At 45.8% G+C, this 17,133-nt stretch overlaps 5 protein-coding genes across 5 annotated transcripts; 2 read left to right on the top strand and 3 right to left on the bottom strand.

Annotated features, from left to right (window-relative positions):
* The first annotated feature begins 464 nt into the window (after window positions 1-464).
* On the top strand, window positions 465-4,563 carry LOC131271862 (uncharacterized). The gene is made up of 5 exons (XM_058273420.1): window positions 465-798; window positions 927-2,377; window positions 2,587-2,791; window positions 2,897-3,069; window positions 3,132-4,563. The coding sequence occupies exons 1-5, from the start codon at window positions 579-581 to the stop codon at window positions 4,227-4,229; spliced, it is 3,147 nt and encodes a 1,048-aa protein (XP_058129403.1). The 5' UTR covers window positions 465-578; the 3' UTR covers window positions 4,230-4,563.
* A 392-nt stretch (window positions 4,564-4,955) lies between these two features.
* On the bottom strand, window positions 4,956-8,065 carry LOC131271863 (TBC1 domain family member 22B). Its single transcript, XM_058273421.1, has 5 exons — window positions 6,923-8,065; window positions 6,327-6,856; window positions 6,034-6,216; window positions 5,701-5,924; window positions 4,956-5,604 (listed from the first exon to the last, which is right to left on the bottom strand). The coding sequence occupies exons 1-5, from the start codon at window positions 7,477-7,479 to the stop codon at window positions 5,470-5,472; spliced, it is 1,629 nt and encodes a 542-aa protein (XP_058129404.1). The 5' UTR covers window positions 7,480-8,065; the 3' UTR covers window positions 4,956-5,469.
* Window positions 8,066-8,481: 416 nt separating this feature from the next.
* LOC131264237 (puff-specific protein Bx42) lies at window positions 8,482-10,594 on the bottom strand. The gene is made up of 2 exons (XM_058266525.1): window positions 10,254-10,594; window positions 8,482-10,178 (listed from the first exon to the last, which is right to left on the bottom strand). Exons 1-2 carry the CDS (start codon window positions 10,465-10,467, stop codon window positions 8,734-8,736), a joined length of 1,659 nt encoding a protein of 552 aa, XP_058122508.1. The 5' UTR covers window positions 10,468-10,594; the 3' UTR covers window positions 8,482-8,733.
* An 819-nt stretch (window positions 10,595-11,413) lies between these two features.
* LOC131271670 (ran-binding protein 3) lies at window positions 11,414-14,269 on the top strand. The gene is made up of 4 exons (XM_058273175.1): window positions 11,414-11,655; window positions 11,896-12,977; window positions 13,071-13,166; window positions 13,239-14,269. The coding sequence occupies exons 1-4, from the start codon at window positions 11,640-11,642 to the stop codon at window positions 13,512-13,514; spliced, it is 1,470 nt and encodes a 489-aa protein (XP_058129158.1). The 5' UTR covers window positions 11,414-11,639; the 3' UTR covers window positions 13,515-14,269.
* Window positions 14,270-14,389: 120 nt separating this feature from the next.
* On the bottom strand, window positions 14,390-16,907 carry LOC131272146 (sideroflexin-1-3). Its single transcript, XM_058273787.1, has 5 exons — window positions 16,463-16,907; window positions 15,976-16,324; window positions 15,753-15,838; window positions 15,192-15,319; window positions 14,390-15,127 (listed from the first exon to the last, which is right to left on the bottom strand). Exons 1-5 carry the CDS (start codon window positions 16,621-16,623, stop codon window positions 14,883-14,885), a joined length of 969 nt encoding a protein of 322 aa, XP_058129770.1. The 5' UTR covers window positions 16,624-16,907; the 3' UTR covers window positions 14,390-14,882.
* Between the last annotated feature and the right edge of the window lie 226 nt (window positions 16,908-17,133).

Here is a 17,133-nt window from a genome sequence, read left to right as displayed (position 1 = left end):
GATCCATATCTGCCACGATGAGACTATTCACCTTGTGCTGAACTAGTGGTGCCCTAGAGGGAGTCGAATCATTCGAATAAATTCTAATCTAGGATTCGAATATAAGAACCCAATACCCAATCCGTCGAATAAATCCGACACAGCGAAATTTCAGCGAACTCTCTAGTACAGTCTAAGGATAAAGAAAATTTCATGAAGAGTCTCATTTAATGGAGGAAGTTGGAAAGGAATAGATTAAAATCACATCTTGAGTTGAATCCGTCCAATGGGATCCGATCCGAACGAACCAACCTTTGATCCTCCGAAACCCGATTCTGCCAACACTAGTCAAAACATTCGATCATTTCATCAGATACGTTTCGCGCTTCAAGTGTCCGAGAAATCCTGTGCAGTGTTCTGTGCAAAGTTGTGTGAATTATTTACTGCGTATCTAGATTTCTCTATTTTGCTTTCGATGGCTCAAACAATCTAGCCTTTTGACATCAATTGCTCGTGACGATGCTGAGATCGCTCACAAAACGAATGGGCGATTGAAACAAGAAAATAAACAATAAAAAATCAAGCGATCACACAACGATATGGCTAGCGAAACGAATTCATTGCCATCGGTTGCCGGCAATTTAGGAAAGGCTGCCGAAATTGTACAGGACCCGGTACGACCGCAACCGCAGCCGGATGATACATGCCAGGACAAGTTTCACAAGGTGCTAAGTGCGTTCCTAAATCGAGGCTTCAAGATCAACAATGATGTCTATCTAGAGATGATTATCAGCCACCTATCCGGAAAATACTGCGTCGGTAAGCAACTCGTGGCCCGAGCAAAGTTACGAAATACTGGCTTCCTTATCAACATCGCTTTGTTTGAGACTGCACGCACAGCACTTGTAAGTGGATGCGGAACATTGACAATCTGCTTTATTTTCCAGACCATCGCAAGATGGTAAAGTCTGCCGAAGTATTCCATTGGCTTGAAACCACCCTGAAGCAGTGGGAAAGTGATAAACCTCCGGCCACTGACATTGCCGCCTTTACATTGCAACTGCTGGCGATGATTGTCGAAAATGAGTGGGACTTTGCACGGATCCAAAACGGGAGCCGCATGCTCGACCGTTTTCAGCAATGCATTCAAAGCAATGGAAAAATGCAAAACCCTTCCATCAAGCTCGGTCACGTGCTGGTTTTGAAGGCAATTTCAGGCCACGCCATGGGTATGGCCTGGATAAAGCAATCGGGATCATGGAGGATTTGCCTGGATTACTACAACGGCTACCAGACGATCTACATCACTCGCGAAACGTCGCTTTTCATCTACGAGGTCCTTGAGCGCTTCTGTGTGATGGGCGACTACGACGAGGTGAAGGAAATCATTCGTACCATCTTGTCGCCGCTGATCGATTGCGTGTGGAAAAGCCCTGAGCAGGATGATGCTGTGTTGGTCAACGATTATCACTCTCAGAAGATCATCTCACCGTTGCTGAATCTTATGCAAACACTGTTCCGAAAGATCATCGAGTCAAAACAACGCACCCGGGTGGCCTACTTCATTCTGTATACATACAAGTTCGAGCGCAATCTGTGGAAATTCACCGATACGATGCACGATCACACGTACCTGACCAAAATTTGGCAGACGCATATCTTTGCCAACTGCGCCAGGCTATGCACGATGGAAATTCCTCCGGATGACACCGTAGCAGTTGATCTGACGTTTGATCGGTATACGATTAATTTTCTGAACTACGTAAACTTCTCCATCCGCCGTGGCAATGTGCAGAACGTGATGCTGATGGCGGAAACGCACCACTCCCTGTGGCGCATTCTGGGTGAGCGGGCGCCGGAAGAAGTCGTCCTGAAAAATCAAAGCATCCGATTCGGCGATCAGATCCTTTTGCTGCAGCTCTTTCCCGTTGTGTACGAGATGCAGTGCTTGGGCTCAAAGGAGCTGCCGGACTATATCGAAAAGTTCTGCACGAAGCTGTATGATATTGCGTGCGAGTTTACAATCCGTCTGATCTACGCCTGCCGGGACATATTCCAGGCGTACAATCTGAACGTGACGGAGTTGGCGTGCAAATCGATACAGGGAATTGTCACCACACACAAACTCCCTCGTCCTCGCGCGATTATCGCCTTTCAGGCGTTCGTGTACCTGTTGAAGGAGTTCCTACCGGACATGTGCTGCTCGGTAGAGGGACAGAAAATTGACTGCGGTAATACGGACCTCATTCTCAGCAAACCTAACCTCCTCTCTGCCATCATTAACGGGCTGATGTCACTGATTGAAAACTATAAAATTACCTGGAAGGAATGCATCGAATCGACGACGGTCGTTAACTTTATGCTGAATTTGCTCACCAATCCCAACCTACCATCGAGGGTAAGCAGATAATTTAAATGTAATAAAAGTGTGCTAATAATTCGGCCCCTGAGTACCGGACCCTTCCCGGTACGAGAGGGCTGACTATGCACGTACATATAGGGAAGTCTAGTAAGCCCTTAAAGCATAGACATGACTAAAGACTGTCGTCGACAAGTCCATTATGATAATCTTTAATACTCTCTTTTTCATGCTATATGGATTTTCAGCTGGTGGTACTAGCCCTGAAGCTGACGCAAATTTCGATCGAACACTTCCTGGCACCGAATCTGGCACTGCTGATGGACAATATTAGTGGATCAGGATTGGAGCATGTAGGCCACATTATCTACAAACGGCTGCATGATTTAAGCTGGGAAGCACGAGATTCGGCCCTGGAACTGTTGGCTTCCATAGTCAGCATTTCGGAAATCAGTAACGCATTCGTTCCATTCTTTTTTCCATTAATAATTCCTTTTCCACTAGTTTGATAACATACGTTTGTTTGGATCTGTTACGTGAATGTTTTATCATTTTCAGAATTTCCTGCCTTCCAAAAGCATATTCTCGATTGTGATATCATCCCTGTAGTGGAAGCCGCGGCAAAGAATGACACCGAGGCGTACGTTCGTGCATCGGCCCTGCGTTGTTTGACGCTTATGGTCAAGATACGCCTGTTGTGGGAACACTCCCTATCCAAGCTGTCGCTAATGGTAATATCCTTCGGTTGCAGGCGACCAGTTGCATCTGATGATACCTTTCCGCTTCTTTCCAGAACCATCTAATAGACGTGATAGACAACGAAAGCGAAGGTATTGTACGGCGCGAAGCGGTAAACACGGTCCGGGAAATCTACGCCAATCACAAAATTCAACCTCAATGTTTGGACAGCGTTTTCTCTGTTTTGGCGTACGCCGCCGCCAATGACCTATACTGGGAGGTAAAAGTTAATGCATTGCAATTTTGGCGCTTGGTTATGTGCCGTCAGTTTCAGCACCAGGGAATGATCGATGGCACCTTCCCGTCGGTAACTTTCTCCAAGGAGCACAAGAAGATCGTCACCCTGACAGATCGTGAAATTCAAACGCGGCTCATGAAGGTACTGAATGAACTCTCCCTCCGGGGATGTCTGGGGGTGCTGTTGGCCTGCCTCGGCGACGACTGTGATCTGGGTGTGGTCAAGGAAACGATAGCCATCATCAACAAGCTGATGTCGCACTTGAACAAGTACAACTTTCTCGACTACTACCAGAATCTCGCCGGATCTCCTCCCAACTCAGTGTCATCGACGGCTTCATCTACGCCGGTAGGATCGACGCAGCAACCATCCGGACGGGTGTCGGTAATCGATACAAACTACGCCGAAGTAAAACCTCCCGAGCGATCTTCGTTCGGTGCTGGAGTGTCGCTAAGTGGTTCATCATGGAACACCGACAGTTCAACAAGCACCGTCTCATCCGGTGGGACACCTCTTTCGCAGCGGCGCAACGATGCCGACTACAACAGCGGCAACGTGGCCTGTAATACGGCCAACGCGGACGAGATCATCGACTCGATCGTCAATCTCAACGACATGAACTTACTTTCCGTTACGTACAATCCAAACGTAACGACCGTAGCGACTACGTACGTGCGCCAGCAGCAGGCCGATGATTGTGGGTGCGATGCAATCCACCGGCATACCGATCTGTTTCGCCAGTATGCAGCCGTCAGTGCTGAGGCTTTTCTGAGCCGTGTTAGGACTCTCGATTTAGCTGCGATCATCGCGAGCCGGCAGCAATGGTTGGAAAATACGGAAAGTTTCAGTTCGCTGTTAGACGATGTTCTATTTTCCTACTACGCTGCCGAAGTTAATGATGCCGATTGTTACTAAAGGCTACAATTTGTTTTCAACTGAATTGATAAGTGAACAGAAGTGTTTCTGAGCTCAAAAACAAAATGTATACGTTTCGTTTCCCATTTGTAAGCATTGTATTAAGATTCCTCGTTCGCTTCTTGTTACACCTGTGGTGGATTGTGCATCAATGTTTTCTTTTAGCATAAACAAATAATGGTTTAAAATATGCCTTTCAAACCAGACTTGTCAGAGCTTTTGCAAAGTTTGCGAAACGAAACGATATTATATCGTACTTAATATAGCAATGCATAGTTATTAATTCAATATTGTTCCGTTATTCCATCTTAACCAATTCCAACTGGCACGTCAAACTATTGTAAAAATTGAGTTTAGTCCCGGTTCCTCGATTCGTCTTACGAAATCCATCCCTTTCACTCCTCCTGTTCTAAATGGGAAAAATTAATTATAATAATGATGTTTTTTTGTAAAGCTATCAGTATTGGTTTGATTTATTTATTCATTTTCTTACAATTATCTAATTGTTTTTTTTCTTCTTTTTCGTTATTCTTCAATCAATATATATAATCTTCTGCTGTGCTCCGATACATTACGATCGTCCCATATTTTTCTTTACAATTGCCTGGTCTCACTCTGATGTATCATTTTTACCGATGCTGGATGTTTCACTCTCGTTTCCTTTACGTTGTGTTACTTTTATCATGATTTTAATGCGCATCACAATACAACACGCGTCACCACCTTGTCGTTTTTTTCGATTGGACTGACCAATAAGGGAAGTTCAAGGATCAAAATCAACACCGTAATTTGAAAGGTCTTCCGGCAAAAAAAAAACAAATTAATTGCGAAAGCTCAAGCTTCAACTGATCAATCGTAATCCTTAGTTTCCACGATTCGTTGTACGGCAATCATGATAAAATTAGATTCTTCAATACTTTCTATTCGCCTAGTGCTTGGGTGTTTTGTTCCCTTTAACCAGAATTGGAAAAAGTACACTCTTGTTCTACAAGAAAATATGCATTGCCCTTCTCGCCCCGTGTATGATATCACCAGTGCGTTCTGTTCTTAACATCAGTCCATGTCAGTGTCGATCGTCTTAACAAAGCTACCAAGCAACCATCTTCGACGTATGCACACGGTTTCTGGCTATTGTTTCGTAGCACGCAACAGCAGAATCCTTCCCTCGTCCCTAGATAAACTTATACAGGTAGTTCCTACAGTAATTATGATAGTACCCACCGTCCGGTGCCATTCCGGGTCAACTTTTGGTCTCGAGATGCTTTGGCGCATCGGCGTAGGTGAACTTTAAGCGAAACGCTTCTGCCACCAGCACACCGATATGCGAATCCATCCAGTTGTGTGTTGGCAGGTTTTGCAGCAATAGCATAAGTCCCTAGCGCCGCCAAAGAGAAGAAGTAAGCTCGGTTAAAAACATGATATTGCAATGAGTGGAGTACATGACAAAACAACCATGCGTCATCAAACCGACCTGGAAATCCTTTTCCTGCAATAACTGATCACGCCAGTGAAGCAAAAAGGCAGCACAAACGTAGAGCTGAAACACGGCAAAGCCGTCCGATTCGGCCAAATATGTGTCCCACAGACGGATGGTACAGTAGAGTGGCAGTTCGCGGGTGAGAAGATTGTTCATCCAGCGGAAGGAGAACTGTAGATAGTCGACGCCGTGCGTTTGCAGGTGGCGATGTAGCGTACCTTTGAATACAATGAAATGAGTTTTTTGTTGGTACCAGAGATGCAAATTGACAAAACTTTGCTCTGTTAAAACCAAAGTATCGCAAAGACATGTCTGAAATATATTTACCATCGATGCGTTGGATAAGCTCCTTCAACTGGTTCACCTTCGCCTGTATGCCGAGCTGGGCGAATATGTAATTATCCTGGATACAATCAAGAAACTTGGACAAACACCAAAACGAGTCGGATTCGATAATATCGCGCTGCTCGATGCTGAGATCACTCAGTTGGCACTGCTCCAAATCTTTATCTGAAAAGAGGAAAGAACGAGATACAATAAAATTGCACCAACAGTGTTGTAAGGGCCGGTAACAATCGATTGCTTGCAAGGCCTGCTTGAAAACCCGACCATAAACTTACCAGCTCCCACGGCTTCTTGCAGGAAGACGATGAAGAATGGCGTCACTAAATCGTTGATGCCCTGCACATACCCAGAAGCCGGATGTCGGATGGCCCAAATGAATAGTATCCGTTCAAACATCTCCTGCACAAGCTGCTGCTGAAATAGCGATACGTGTGGATTCATTCGCGGCACGTCGATATGAATCTGACGGTACGTGTCCTGCTGACTTTCGTCACGACTGTCCGCATCGAAGTACTGCTGCACTAGCTTCCGATAGTCAACCCGTTTGCGCTCCAGCACGGTCTGTCGGCGTTCCAGACTGGTAGGCAAATAGCCGGACAGAAGCCGCCAGGTCACTGCCCGCATCTTTCGCGGTACTCCCGACCAGCTCAGTTCCTTTAGCGCTATGAGGTTCAGGAGCGGCGCTTCGAGGATGTTACTAAACTTTTCATACTTTGATTCACACTCTACATCCTTTGAGGCTACGTTTGAGGAAAGCTTCAACAGCTGGGGACGTCCAGGGTATGCGTGAAACCTTTGCCGTAAGCTGAAATCGAAAAAGAATTTATTTAAAACTTTTGTAGTAGCTTAACAGTTGGTGATAGCTACTTACCGATGATCATTCACATAAACCACCCCATCATTCGGCACATTTGCGTTGTATTGCTGTGGACGCTGTGGTTGCTGAATGTCTAGATTCTCTATTTGCGGACATTCTGTATCCTCCGCTTTTCCGTCGCATTGCTGACTATGATCCGTTGATAAAGTTAACTCCGTGTCTGAAGCGGCGGTGAAGTCCTGTGTTGTGTCCGCGCGAATGTTGGCAAACGATTTGCCACCTACGCCACTCTTATGTGTCTTTAGCACGTTCAAGGCTGCCGTTTGAGAAGCTCTTTTCGATATGCGCGTGTCCACGACACCGGAAATGATACAAAATTCGTCGTCTCCCAGATCCCATGCGTCGCTCACCGAATCCTGATAGTCTTGAAAGGACGAGCTGGCCCCGGAAGATCCGGACCCAATTGGACGACCTCCGCCAGTGCGATTGGCGACCGTCGTTGGTCGTCCTGGTATCGAGCGACTGTTGTTACGCCAGAACGACGATGAAGTGGAACCATCGGCCGTCGCAGTGGAACCACCGGTGTTGGTACTGGCGCTACTGCTACTCATCTCCACAACCAACCTCTCTCGTGCACTGGCGTTGGTGTCGGCAACGACGACACGGAAACGCTGGTCTGATGAAGTATTTTAAATATTCACTTCTTCGTACACGATTTAATTCGAAATTCTTTGCGAGTGTAAACAAAAGTGCATCCAGAAAATTGCCCTTACTGAACAGAACAGCTAATTGGTGTCGCTGTGCCGAGTTAAAAATATTGCCAAATCAACGGCCAAGAATGGCGTTAATTAGGTGAACTAAACGGTACGTGGTCGCACCACACTGTTTTGAACTATGCTCGTGTATCTGTCCTGTAGGTGCCTATCCGTGGGGTTGGGTCATTGCCGTTTGATATGGGAGAATGGAACCATGTCCAATTTATCTTCAATCGCAGCAAACATAGGAATATTAGTTCGATTTACTATTTAAATAGGCAAACTTCACATCGGTATTTGTGGTCCGGTAGTAGAACTATTTGATGCAATACTGTCCCTTATCTGCGGCTTTTTCTGATAGAAACGATAAAACTAAAAACGCAACACAAAATCACTGTCCCAGCAAATTGTTTCGGCACCTCACCGCCATCCTGTTCCAGCACTTATCCACCCGATCAACCGAAACCTGTGTTTTCTTTTTTTATTATTTGGCAGTTCCTTCGTCACTTGACGTTGTTGATGCTATTGTGTTTACAATATCGCCTTCAAGAATAGGCGTTGCTGAAAATCCTTAGAACAGGCATTCGGGTTACTCAGAAGATGCACTGCGGGAAACTTTGCAGTAGTAAACATAACTCCAAAACAGTGTTTATTTGCAAGTAAAACTAATGTAGAAAATACCCATAATTTCTAAATTATTTTCTCCAATTAAGTATGATGCCAATCAATTAATTCTACTGTGAACATAAGAAATAAAAAAAAACTTGAACAGAACAGACAATTTGTATAAGAACAAAATCTGCCATACAATGGATGCAATCACATTCAAATAAACTTATTTTGCTGAAATCATTTCAAATGAAGAAGTTTGGTGACGATTTATTTATTTATTCTCATTTTTATCATATTTTATAAACTAACTGTAAGAACAAAAAAGCACATTCCATATGATGCAGCTAAAAAGTTTCTTGGGAGTATGGAGCATTTAAAATTAACGTACATATGCAAAAGTTTGAACCGTGTCCTATGTATCGTTAGTGTGAGTGCGGTTACATCCAATTTGAGTAGAAACATAAAAGAAATCGTTTACAAATGCCGCACAGAATCCAGCTAATCCCTACGTTTCTTACGGTCCTTGTCGCGATTGCTGCTACTACCACTCCCACTACCACTCGGTCCAGCAGAAGAATCTTCCTTGCGTTTCGGGGCTTTCTTGGCCATGCTCAAGAACTGATCTAAACCGAATGGATCCTCTTCCTTTTCGAACTGCACCGGTCCCTGACGCGCCGCTTGGCCACTGCGATCCGTTCCACTGAATTCCTTGTCCGGCACGAAGCGATTAGTATTAACGATCTTGTCCAGATCCGCCCCGTAAGCATCGTTATCCAGTGCCTTGCTTGGTCGGTACAGATGCTGTCCAAGAGTTCCAGACTCACGCCAGGGTTTATCGTACACGTTGTACGCTTCATCGTCCCCGTATCCGGAGTCCATACCCTTCGAGGTATTAAACAAACGCTGATCAAACTGTGATTCGCCGGAAAGGTTTGTTTTAGCAGGCATTCCCAGTGCAATCTGTTCAGAAATGTCTCGTTCGCGTTCACGCTGCAATTTGGAACGTTTTTCCGGTGCAGCCCGGGCAAGGTTGCGATCACGAGCCCGCTCTCGGTGTCGTTCGGCACGGATTTCATCTCTTTCGCGTATCTCGGCAGAGGATGGTCCACCTGCTGCACCATCGCCCGCTGCATCCGGATGGCGAATTCCAGCACGTTCGTCACGAGCCCGCTGTGCCATCTGTCGAAGCATATCCTCCTTCTTTTCCTTCTCCTTTTGCGCCAATTTCTTCTCCAACTGAGCTCGAGCTTCTACGGCCTCGCGAGCCTTACGGTCGGCGATGTACAACGCTTCGGCCATTTTGGCAAACTTCTCGTTAATATGTACCTGCTGCAACCCACGCCCATCGGCAGCCAGACGCTTGTCAAGTGGTATAGTGTATCCCTTGGCATTTTTCCAGTTGGATATGCAGGGAGGAACTTTCCATTCTTTCTGCTCCTTTACCGTTACTTTCCTCGTGGGTGAGTGCAGCACGGGTGCGGGCGGTGATGGTGGTCCTCGTGGGATTTTTTTATTAATTCGAAAACGAGGTGGTTCCATAGGATCAACCTGCGCTTCTACCATACGTATGATGCGCTGCTTCGCCCCGGAATTAAACGCATCACCTTGTTGTGACGGTGTGTAGCGGATGTACTGGGCTGGAGCCTGCTTTTCTGCAGCTCGAACCGGCATTGCTGAAACAATCTTCTGGTTTGTCAGCTTTTCCAAAGCCATGCGAGTCTTTTCCGTGATGTCGCTGATGGTCTCTTCATCGGGCTTTTGCAGTTCCTCAGCATCTTCGGCCAGTACTTCGGCCGGTAGCAGTTGATTAATGTTCGAATAAACAATTTTATCCTTGGAATGTCCCTGTCGAGCGATAGCATCGTACTTAACCTTCCCCGTTTGATCCAGCTGAACTGCGAGCGCGTTCGATTTCTTCGACGCATTTCCGGGGGCACCCATACCTGCAATAACACACAGTCACAAAAGTAATACACGAAGAAACCAAAACAAGACTACAATTGAAATTTAGTACTCACTTAGTGGGTACTGTGCGACGTGGATTTCGGGAAAAGCTCCGCCATCGCCAAAGTCGGCTTCCGTCCGCGGAATCCATCCTTTTCGCTGTCCGTACGGAGGTGCTGCAACCTTCGCACTTACCAAGGCGCCCATCGATGGTGTTTTCATTTTGCGTTCATCGTCCCTATCCCATACGGGATTCGTCGGGGCAGGTAGCACACTTGAAAGCGACATGATGCTGTCGCTATCTTTAAATAGCGTCAATAGAACAACTTATAAACTCAGACACTTTTGGAAGAAGTGAAATTCTTCAACAAATGCCTCAACAAAGTCTTTTCTACGACGCACGACCTTTTCTTCGAGCAACTCTGGCGAATAGAGTTATTGTGCGTAATAGTGTTGGCATCGCGATTCCGAAGATTCTAAGACTTGCGGCTCGCTTTACGGATTCTAAAGGATTGGATCCCATCTGACAGACTTGAATCAAATTTCATTCGTTTGAGATCAGATTTGATTCGTTTGGGACTTGATTGATACTATTCCAACTTGATTTGATTCAGACGAGGTGACAATGAGTCAGACCAGGACCATGAATTTCATAGATTAGGATGGGGATTTGAGGATTCGAGTTAGATTCGATTTTCCCATCATTAATGCGTAACGTTACTTCGACGTTACGAGCGCTCCGATGCGCTCCTATTATTGGAACATTATTCCTGGAGTAGGATTTTGTAGCAAAACTATTTTTAAAAAATCGTTTCTCAGCGCAACCAATTGCTCAATAAATGGTTCTTTATTAGTAATTTCAGTTCTTGACATGACTCAACGTCATTGATGCTTTAATGGATAATAAAAAGTGCAAAAAAAAGTGTTTTACTCATCATACGAGTGCGAAGAACCGCAGGCGGCATTAGCAAGATTTTCAACGCTAGTTCAACTGGTCGGTATAATCCAGCTGTCAGCTTGACTTTTTTGAACCGAAGAAGAAGAAGAAGACTGTTTTGGTTTTCTGTCGTTTACAGCTCAACAGTTGTGTTCTCCCAAGACTAGCTTGGTTTATTATTTCGCAGCATTTTTATACTCTAAGTACTTTTAACCAATAGCTCCCGTTGATGCCACCGGTCATACTGCTTGCCTGCCATTCAAGCCATCGAAAAGCACTGCGCTGCTCATTCGTGTTCGCGGTCGTATCACTGGTGCGGAAGGTTGATGCTGGCAAAACCATTCTCAAGCATCGTTATCATTGTTCTGGTGTGGTTTTAAAATCCATCTAGCGGCTAGTGCTTTTTCTGAGTATACGAAAACCGCAGAGTGTAATCATCGACCGTCGTTTCACTGAGCAGAGCATTACATCCTGGAAGATTCTGTCGCGGCAAAGTGCTAGGTGGAAGGAACGCTATTGCTGAATGGCGAATGTTGAAAGTAAGTGTTATGTATTTATATGTGATAAATTTACTCTCACAGGGCCCTTTTTCATAAAAAATGGTTGTGAAAGAACTTGTTTAAACTACATCTAGCTGTGGCTTGCAGAATGATGTGTATTCTTCTTATTGTTGTTAGTTTCTTAATGTATGTTGTTGCAAACGACGGTGATCACGCTGAGAGAATGTTCTAATAGTTTGTATTTTTATTCTTCTTCCATCGTAAACATCGAATGCACAGGAGAAGATAACATGCTGAACGAGGAGCAAGAATCGTCCCAATCGAATAGCAGCAATGGTTCGAGTGGTGTTGTGCAACCCGCCGGTTTAACACTCAAATCGAACCTCATCCGTCAGTCCAATTTCGGAGGATCGTCTTTTCTCGGCGGTGGCGGCTCGTCCTCGAGCAACAGTATTTCGTCTTCGCCTTCGTTGCCCGGGTTGGCTGGCGGTGGCGGCGGTGGACCAGGAAGTGTGTTCAATCTTAAGCCAAGTGTGCTTAAACCTTCGCAACTTAGCTTCGGTGGCATTGGTGCGAACAAGGATGGCAACGGTGCTACGGATAAAAACGGCAGTGAAACAACGGCACCGGCATCGTCAAACCCGTTTCTGAAAACCCAGTTTAGTGAGGACGACCCATCTGAAGCGGACACGAACGATGCCACGACCGGCAGTAGCAAAGCGGACACCAACAAAGATGCAAACAGTGGCACGAACAGCAGCAGCAACAACAACGATCCCCTGGCAAAACTGAAAAGTTCCGCTCTGCCCAAATCGAACTTGTTTGCGAACGTTAAAAAATCAACGCTCAGCGAAGCATCTTCTGGATTCGTTTTTGGCCAAAATGTGCATGAGCGTGTGACGGGCGAAAATCTGAACAGCTCCGGTCCGGGCAACACTCTTCCGACGACCGGATTTTCCTTCGGTGCTGCAGCCACTGGAGACGGTAGCGCTGGAGCGGGTTCGGCTAACGCAACTAACTCCACTCCGGCAGCTACCGGCGGTACGCCTGGTAAGGATGGTTCCGATTCGTCTGATGGCAACAGCAGAGAAACGAAGGATCGCGAAAGCTTGGAGGAAGCAGCCCGAAAGTACGAGGAAAGCAGGGGCGCACTGAAACGCAAGTACGAGGAAGTGGAAACTATTACCGGTGAAGAGGACGAACGGAACGTGGTGGAGATCAACTGCAAGCTGTTTGCATTCGCAAAATCCAATTGGGAAGAGAGAGGTCACGGCATGCTGAGACTTAACGACAAGGACAACAATGAATCCCGCGTCGTATTTCGACAGTCGGGAAATCTTCGCGTTTTGATAAACACCAAGGTAAGCAGAACATTTTGAATCAGTTAAGCAAGATAAAGTGTTAATTATATATCTCATATGTTTCGCAAACACCCACATACATACGGCTTAAAGGTATGGTCCGGTATGGTCGCACAGCAGCCGAGTCAAAAAAGTTTACGCTTGACAGCCATTGATAGCACCGGTCAAATAAAAGTGTTTCTAGTGATGGTAAGATCGCTTGGCAACGACATTCAAGTTGCATCCAATTAGCTGAAACTAATTTCGTTTGCTTTGTTGCAGTCCCGCCCGGAAGTCATTTCGAAACTTCACAAAGAACTGTCGAAGCGCATAGAGATGGCAAAACAAAACGCCGAACAGGAAGCTGCGAAGGAAAACAAGGATGATAATAAGCCTGCCCTAGCCCCCGCATCCAACGATGGAGCAGAGGATGTAGATGATGATGGTTCTACCGTACCGGTTCCGGTGGACAGTTCCGAGAGTACTCACGGTCCCACGGAATCGGACGAACCTAGTTTAAAGAAGCGTCATAGCATATCGTCACCACCGTCCTCTTAAGTGTTAAGTCTAAACCTGATTTTGGCGACTGTTCCTCCTTCCATGATTTTCCATTTTCCGAGACCATATTTTGGATATTCGTCTTTTTAGCGATTCCGTAAAGCGTATGAGTCCTTATATAAGAGTTAAACGATCGCCCCCCCGCGGTCGTGAGTTTAACTTCTTTTCTCTTTTATTGCACATGCAACCTTTTTTGTCGGATTGGTTTATGAAGTAAGTGAAAAATGAAAAAAATCATCAAAAAGAAAATTCAACCAATAATCGTACTTTAAAAAAAACATAAAGCAAAATACATTTGGCTGCATGCATAACTTTAATAGATTCATCGTGGAATAAAGGCAAACTCTTTCATGTAGTTTCTGTAAAGCAATCAAATAAAATCTCCCAACTCAGTAATAAACAAAAGAAAGCAAATCTTCGTTATTTCAACCCAACAGTAGTAGCCTGAGATAGAAAGTGCAGTGGCATGTGTTTGTACTAAGTTGTATAAATCGTCAGATGACCACCGAAAATCGCTAAGTGGGAACATGAAACAGTAGAAAACAGGGTAAATATGGCAAGTCAATTTTTATGCTGAATCGGTTCGCTTTAGCCTGAACATTGATTTATCATTGTCGTTTGCTCCAATGCTGCAAATACGATTTAAGATTTACGGTCATACTTACGATTTATTTACCGCCGTTTTAACAAACTCCACAATATTGGACGAACGATAAAACTACTTTTATGTAGTTTGATAGCCTTTGTAAAAGTTCAGCTCGTGAAATGGAAAAATAAAGTAATACAATTAAAAACTACAAGAGGCGTGGGTATAAAATTCAAATTTTGAGGAATATCAGATGCTTTCAAAAATTTAACAGATACACAAGTTTGCTATTCGATCTCTATAATGAGATATTCTGCATAGTATTTTTATTTTGAGGTATACGACGTATGGACTCCCGCATCAGATTGGGGCATTTCTGCCCCGATTCTGGGCGTTTTTGTGCTGGGAATAGTTTGTTCAGTGTCCAGAAAACAGTTATTGTCATTCGCGCATGTTGGACAGCGTGTAGTTCCGTTTGATAAGTTTGTCTTTTTAGCTTAATTGAGCGTCTGACATGCATCCCATTCGTGCACAACACGAGGAGTAAACAGGATGGGGGCAATGAGATGAAATAAATGAACTTATAAACATATCAACAAAGTTCAGGTAAGATATGGCAAGTGGAGAACGTACTGTAGTGAGCGATAGGTTGCATTACCCCCTTTGGCCCGAGGGCTGGGGAAGAGTATAAGCTAAACAGATGTGAAACTACATGCAAGCTCATCTGTAAATGCCACGTAGCAACCTGAAAATGGGTGCTTCCATGCGTATTACTTAGGTCCTTACAGACCCTTGTTGTAGAACACGATGTCTAGTTCAGGGCGCTCTTTACGCAGTTTCGTACGCAGATCCTCTTCCAAGCTATCCACGCTGATCGAGGCCTTCTGGCTGAATAGTGCGCAGCAGAGTGGCGTAGCGAACGTGAGACACAAACCACAGAACAGTGTCTGGATGGGAGCGTTGGCCCACGGGAATCGGCGTAGGAAGCCACGCTTTTCCAGCGTGTTCATCAGCACAGGTGTGAAGACTAAAACAAAACACATACTTGGTGATCAAAAGCGAATGGAAAAAAATATTTAACTATGTTTTACCCATTCCTGGCATTGCCATCAGGATGCGGCTGAATGTGACGGCTGAAATTCCTTCCTTAGCGGCACGCACCGACTGACCCAGTTCCTTGCCATCCTTGTCCAACAGGGTAACGCCGTTTTTAATTTCTCTGCAAAACGAGAGAGATAAAGCAAACGTTTTGCGGTATAGATTTTTTTTATGAACTTCTTAAAGCATATGGCCATCACATGGAGGAGCGTCGTTTGTTTCGGTCCATAAATAACCTCGGTCGACCGACACGAACTTGGAGCAATGTCAACACACGCATTGTCACCAGGCCGGGCGCGTTTCCATATTACGCCAAACGAGAGATTCGCGTCATTAGGCGTTCTATTTTTGGGCCTGCCTGCCTGCCTGCCTGCTTGCTTCTCATTCTTCTCGGGCTTATTCCTTCCCGTAGTGACTCCCAAGAGTGTTGCAACGTGTGGGAATACGAACGAGGCAATACATGAAGCCAAATTCGTGCCAACCGAAGCCAAACGACGGACCAATGAATGGCACACTCAGCGTTATTCGATCGCTCCCTCGCGAACGCTACTTACTGTATACGCATCAATGGAATGTTAATGCAATTGGCCGCGGCGACGGCTGCGAGGGGCACAAGACGTCCGACAAGTGGGGGCGCATTCTAAAACGTTGCATTAAGTATCAGGACGAAGAAAAAAGATCAGAGTCTACTCTAGACGGTGGCCATCCACCAGATGTTGGGCAGATGCCAACAGACTGGCATCTGGGAGGAGAATCCGTCGGATGACGACATCTTACCCGCACGAGCCGATTGAGCGAAAGTGCAGTCACCAGGGCGCCACCTGTTGCCATGCAGTACGAGGTGAGCAACTGCTCCTGGCTGATCGGCGACGCACCGGAACGGTTCGTGTAATTGACCACCGCGTTGAACGACTGGTTAAACCACTGCCAGAAGATGACGGCTGGTGTCGACTTGTAGAACGTCATCATGCACCCGGTGATGGTCATGTTCATGGGCACCTGGGCCGACATGCGTCCCACCAGCAACATCTTCTCGCCCGTGTCCGGGTGGAACGCACTGTCGTACAGATACTTGGCGCTCCACAGTTCATCGACGCTACGCACATCCGGTACTGGTTTGCCGGCCCTGTTGAGAGTGGGCAATGAATGAAAATTTAAAAAAAACCTAGCATAAACAGCTGATAATAGAAAAGGCAAAAGGAAGCGAACAAGGTTCGACTTCAACGGGGCGAGGTCAAAAGGGTGCCGAAAATCTCAGACCTACCGATAGTCGCGCACGATCCGAGCAGCTCGGTCGAGCTGTTCCTCGGTGGCAAACGCATTCAGAGGGTTGGTGACGATAAGAAAGTGCTTTGCACGGTTCAGGTAGGTACTCTGGTCGTAGCGCGGCTCATCCAGGTTTACTCGAGGTAATTCGGTTGCCATTATGAATGCTTGCACGAAAACGTACTACACTATCGATTATATAAGCTCGGTCGATGGGTTGGGGTGGAGGAAGGCTGCACTTTTCCAGCTACCCTTTTGCAACGATGAAGCACTGCGACAGCACTCTAAACCATCCACCTCCGCTGTATTGCCGGGAAAGACTGACGAGCCTTTACCGCAGATCCCGCCGTGTGTGTCTCAAGCTGGATTTGTTTTTTTTAAAGCCTGTCTCCTCGCTGATAAGCGCGAGTGTTTGGGACTTTGCTCGAAGTGACCACTACGCACACCAGCACACTGTTGTCTCGTAAAAACAGAACATCAAATTAGCATTCCGCGAGCAAACGCAACCGGACACTACGACTGTTGCTTTGTTGCAAAGCTGTTTTGCGTAGAATCTATAGTACTGCTCGTCTATCCGTGGGCTGGACAGCTCTTGATTTCGATTGCGCGGTTAGTGACAACGATTGATTACTGTCCATATCAGTGTTCAACGAGTTTGGCTCGCGGTAT

The sequence above is a fragment of the Anopheles coustani genome, chromosome 3, assembly GCF_943734705.1.
Source record: "Anopheles coustani chromosome 3, idAnoCousDA_361_x.2, whole genome shotgun sequence".
Lineage (NCBI taxonomy): Eukaryota > Metazoa > Arthropoda > Insecta > Diptera > Culicidae > Anopheles > Anopheles coustani.
Note: the sequence above shows the minus strand (reverse complement) of the source record. Positions and strands in the feature narration are given on the sequence as shown.

Bases quoted from the DNA above. Each gene is read 5' to 3' on its own strand.
- LOC131271862 (XM_058273420.1), top strand. From the start codon at position 579: ATGGCTAGCGAAACGAATTCATTGCCATCGGTTGCCGGCAATTTAGGA. The intron at 799-926 runs GTAAGCAACTCG...TTTATTTTCCAG, and splicing joins ATCCGGAAAATACTGCGTCG to ACCATCGCAAGATGGTAAAG. The intron at 3,070-3,131 runs GTAATATCCTTC...GCTTCTTTCCAG, and splicing joins TATCCAAGCTGTCGCTAATG to AACCATCTAATAGACGTGAT.
- LOC131271863 (XM_058273421.1), bottom strand. From the start codon at position 7,479: ATGAGTAGCAGTAGCGCCAGTACCAACACCGGTGGTTCCACTGCGACG. The intron at 5,925-6,033 runs GTAAATATATTT...TTGTATTCAAAG, and splicing joins GCTTATCCAACGCATCGATG to GTACGCTACATCGCCACCTG. The intron at 5,605-5,700 runs GTCGGTTTGATG...TGGCGGCGCTAG, and splicing joins TGCAGGAAAAGGATTTCCAG to GGACTTATGCTATTGCTGCA.
- LOC131264237 (XM_058266525.1), bottom strand. From the start codon at position 10,467: ATGTCGCTTTCAAGTGTGCTACCTGCCCCGACGAATCCCGTATGGGAT. The intron at 10,179-10,253 runs GTGAGTACTAAA...GTGTTATTGCAG, and splicing joins CGTCGCACAGTACCCACTAA to GTATGGGTGCCCCCGGAAAT.
- LOC131271670 (XM_058273175.1), top strand. The intron at 12,978-13,070 runs GTAAGCAGAACA...TACGGCTTAAAG, and splicing joins GCGTTTTGATAAACACCAAG to GTATGGTCCGGTATGGTCGC. The intron at 13,167-13,238 runs GTAAGATCGCTT...GCTTTGTTGCAG, and splicing joins TAAAAGTGTTTCTAGTGATG to TCCCGCCCGGAAGTCATTTC.
- LOC131272146 (XM_058273787.1), bottom strand. From the start codon at position 16,623: ATGGCAACCGAATTACCTCGAGTAAACCTGGATGAGCCGCGCTACGAC. The intron at 16,325-16,462 runs GTAGGTCTGAGA...CACTCTCAACAG, and splicing joins CGGATCGTGCGCGACTATCG to GGCCGGCAAACCAGTACCGG. The intron at 15,128-15,191 runs GTAAAACATAGT...GTTTTGTTTTAG, and splicing joins GATGGCAATGCCAGGAATGG to TCTTCACACCTGTGCTGATG.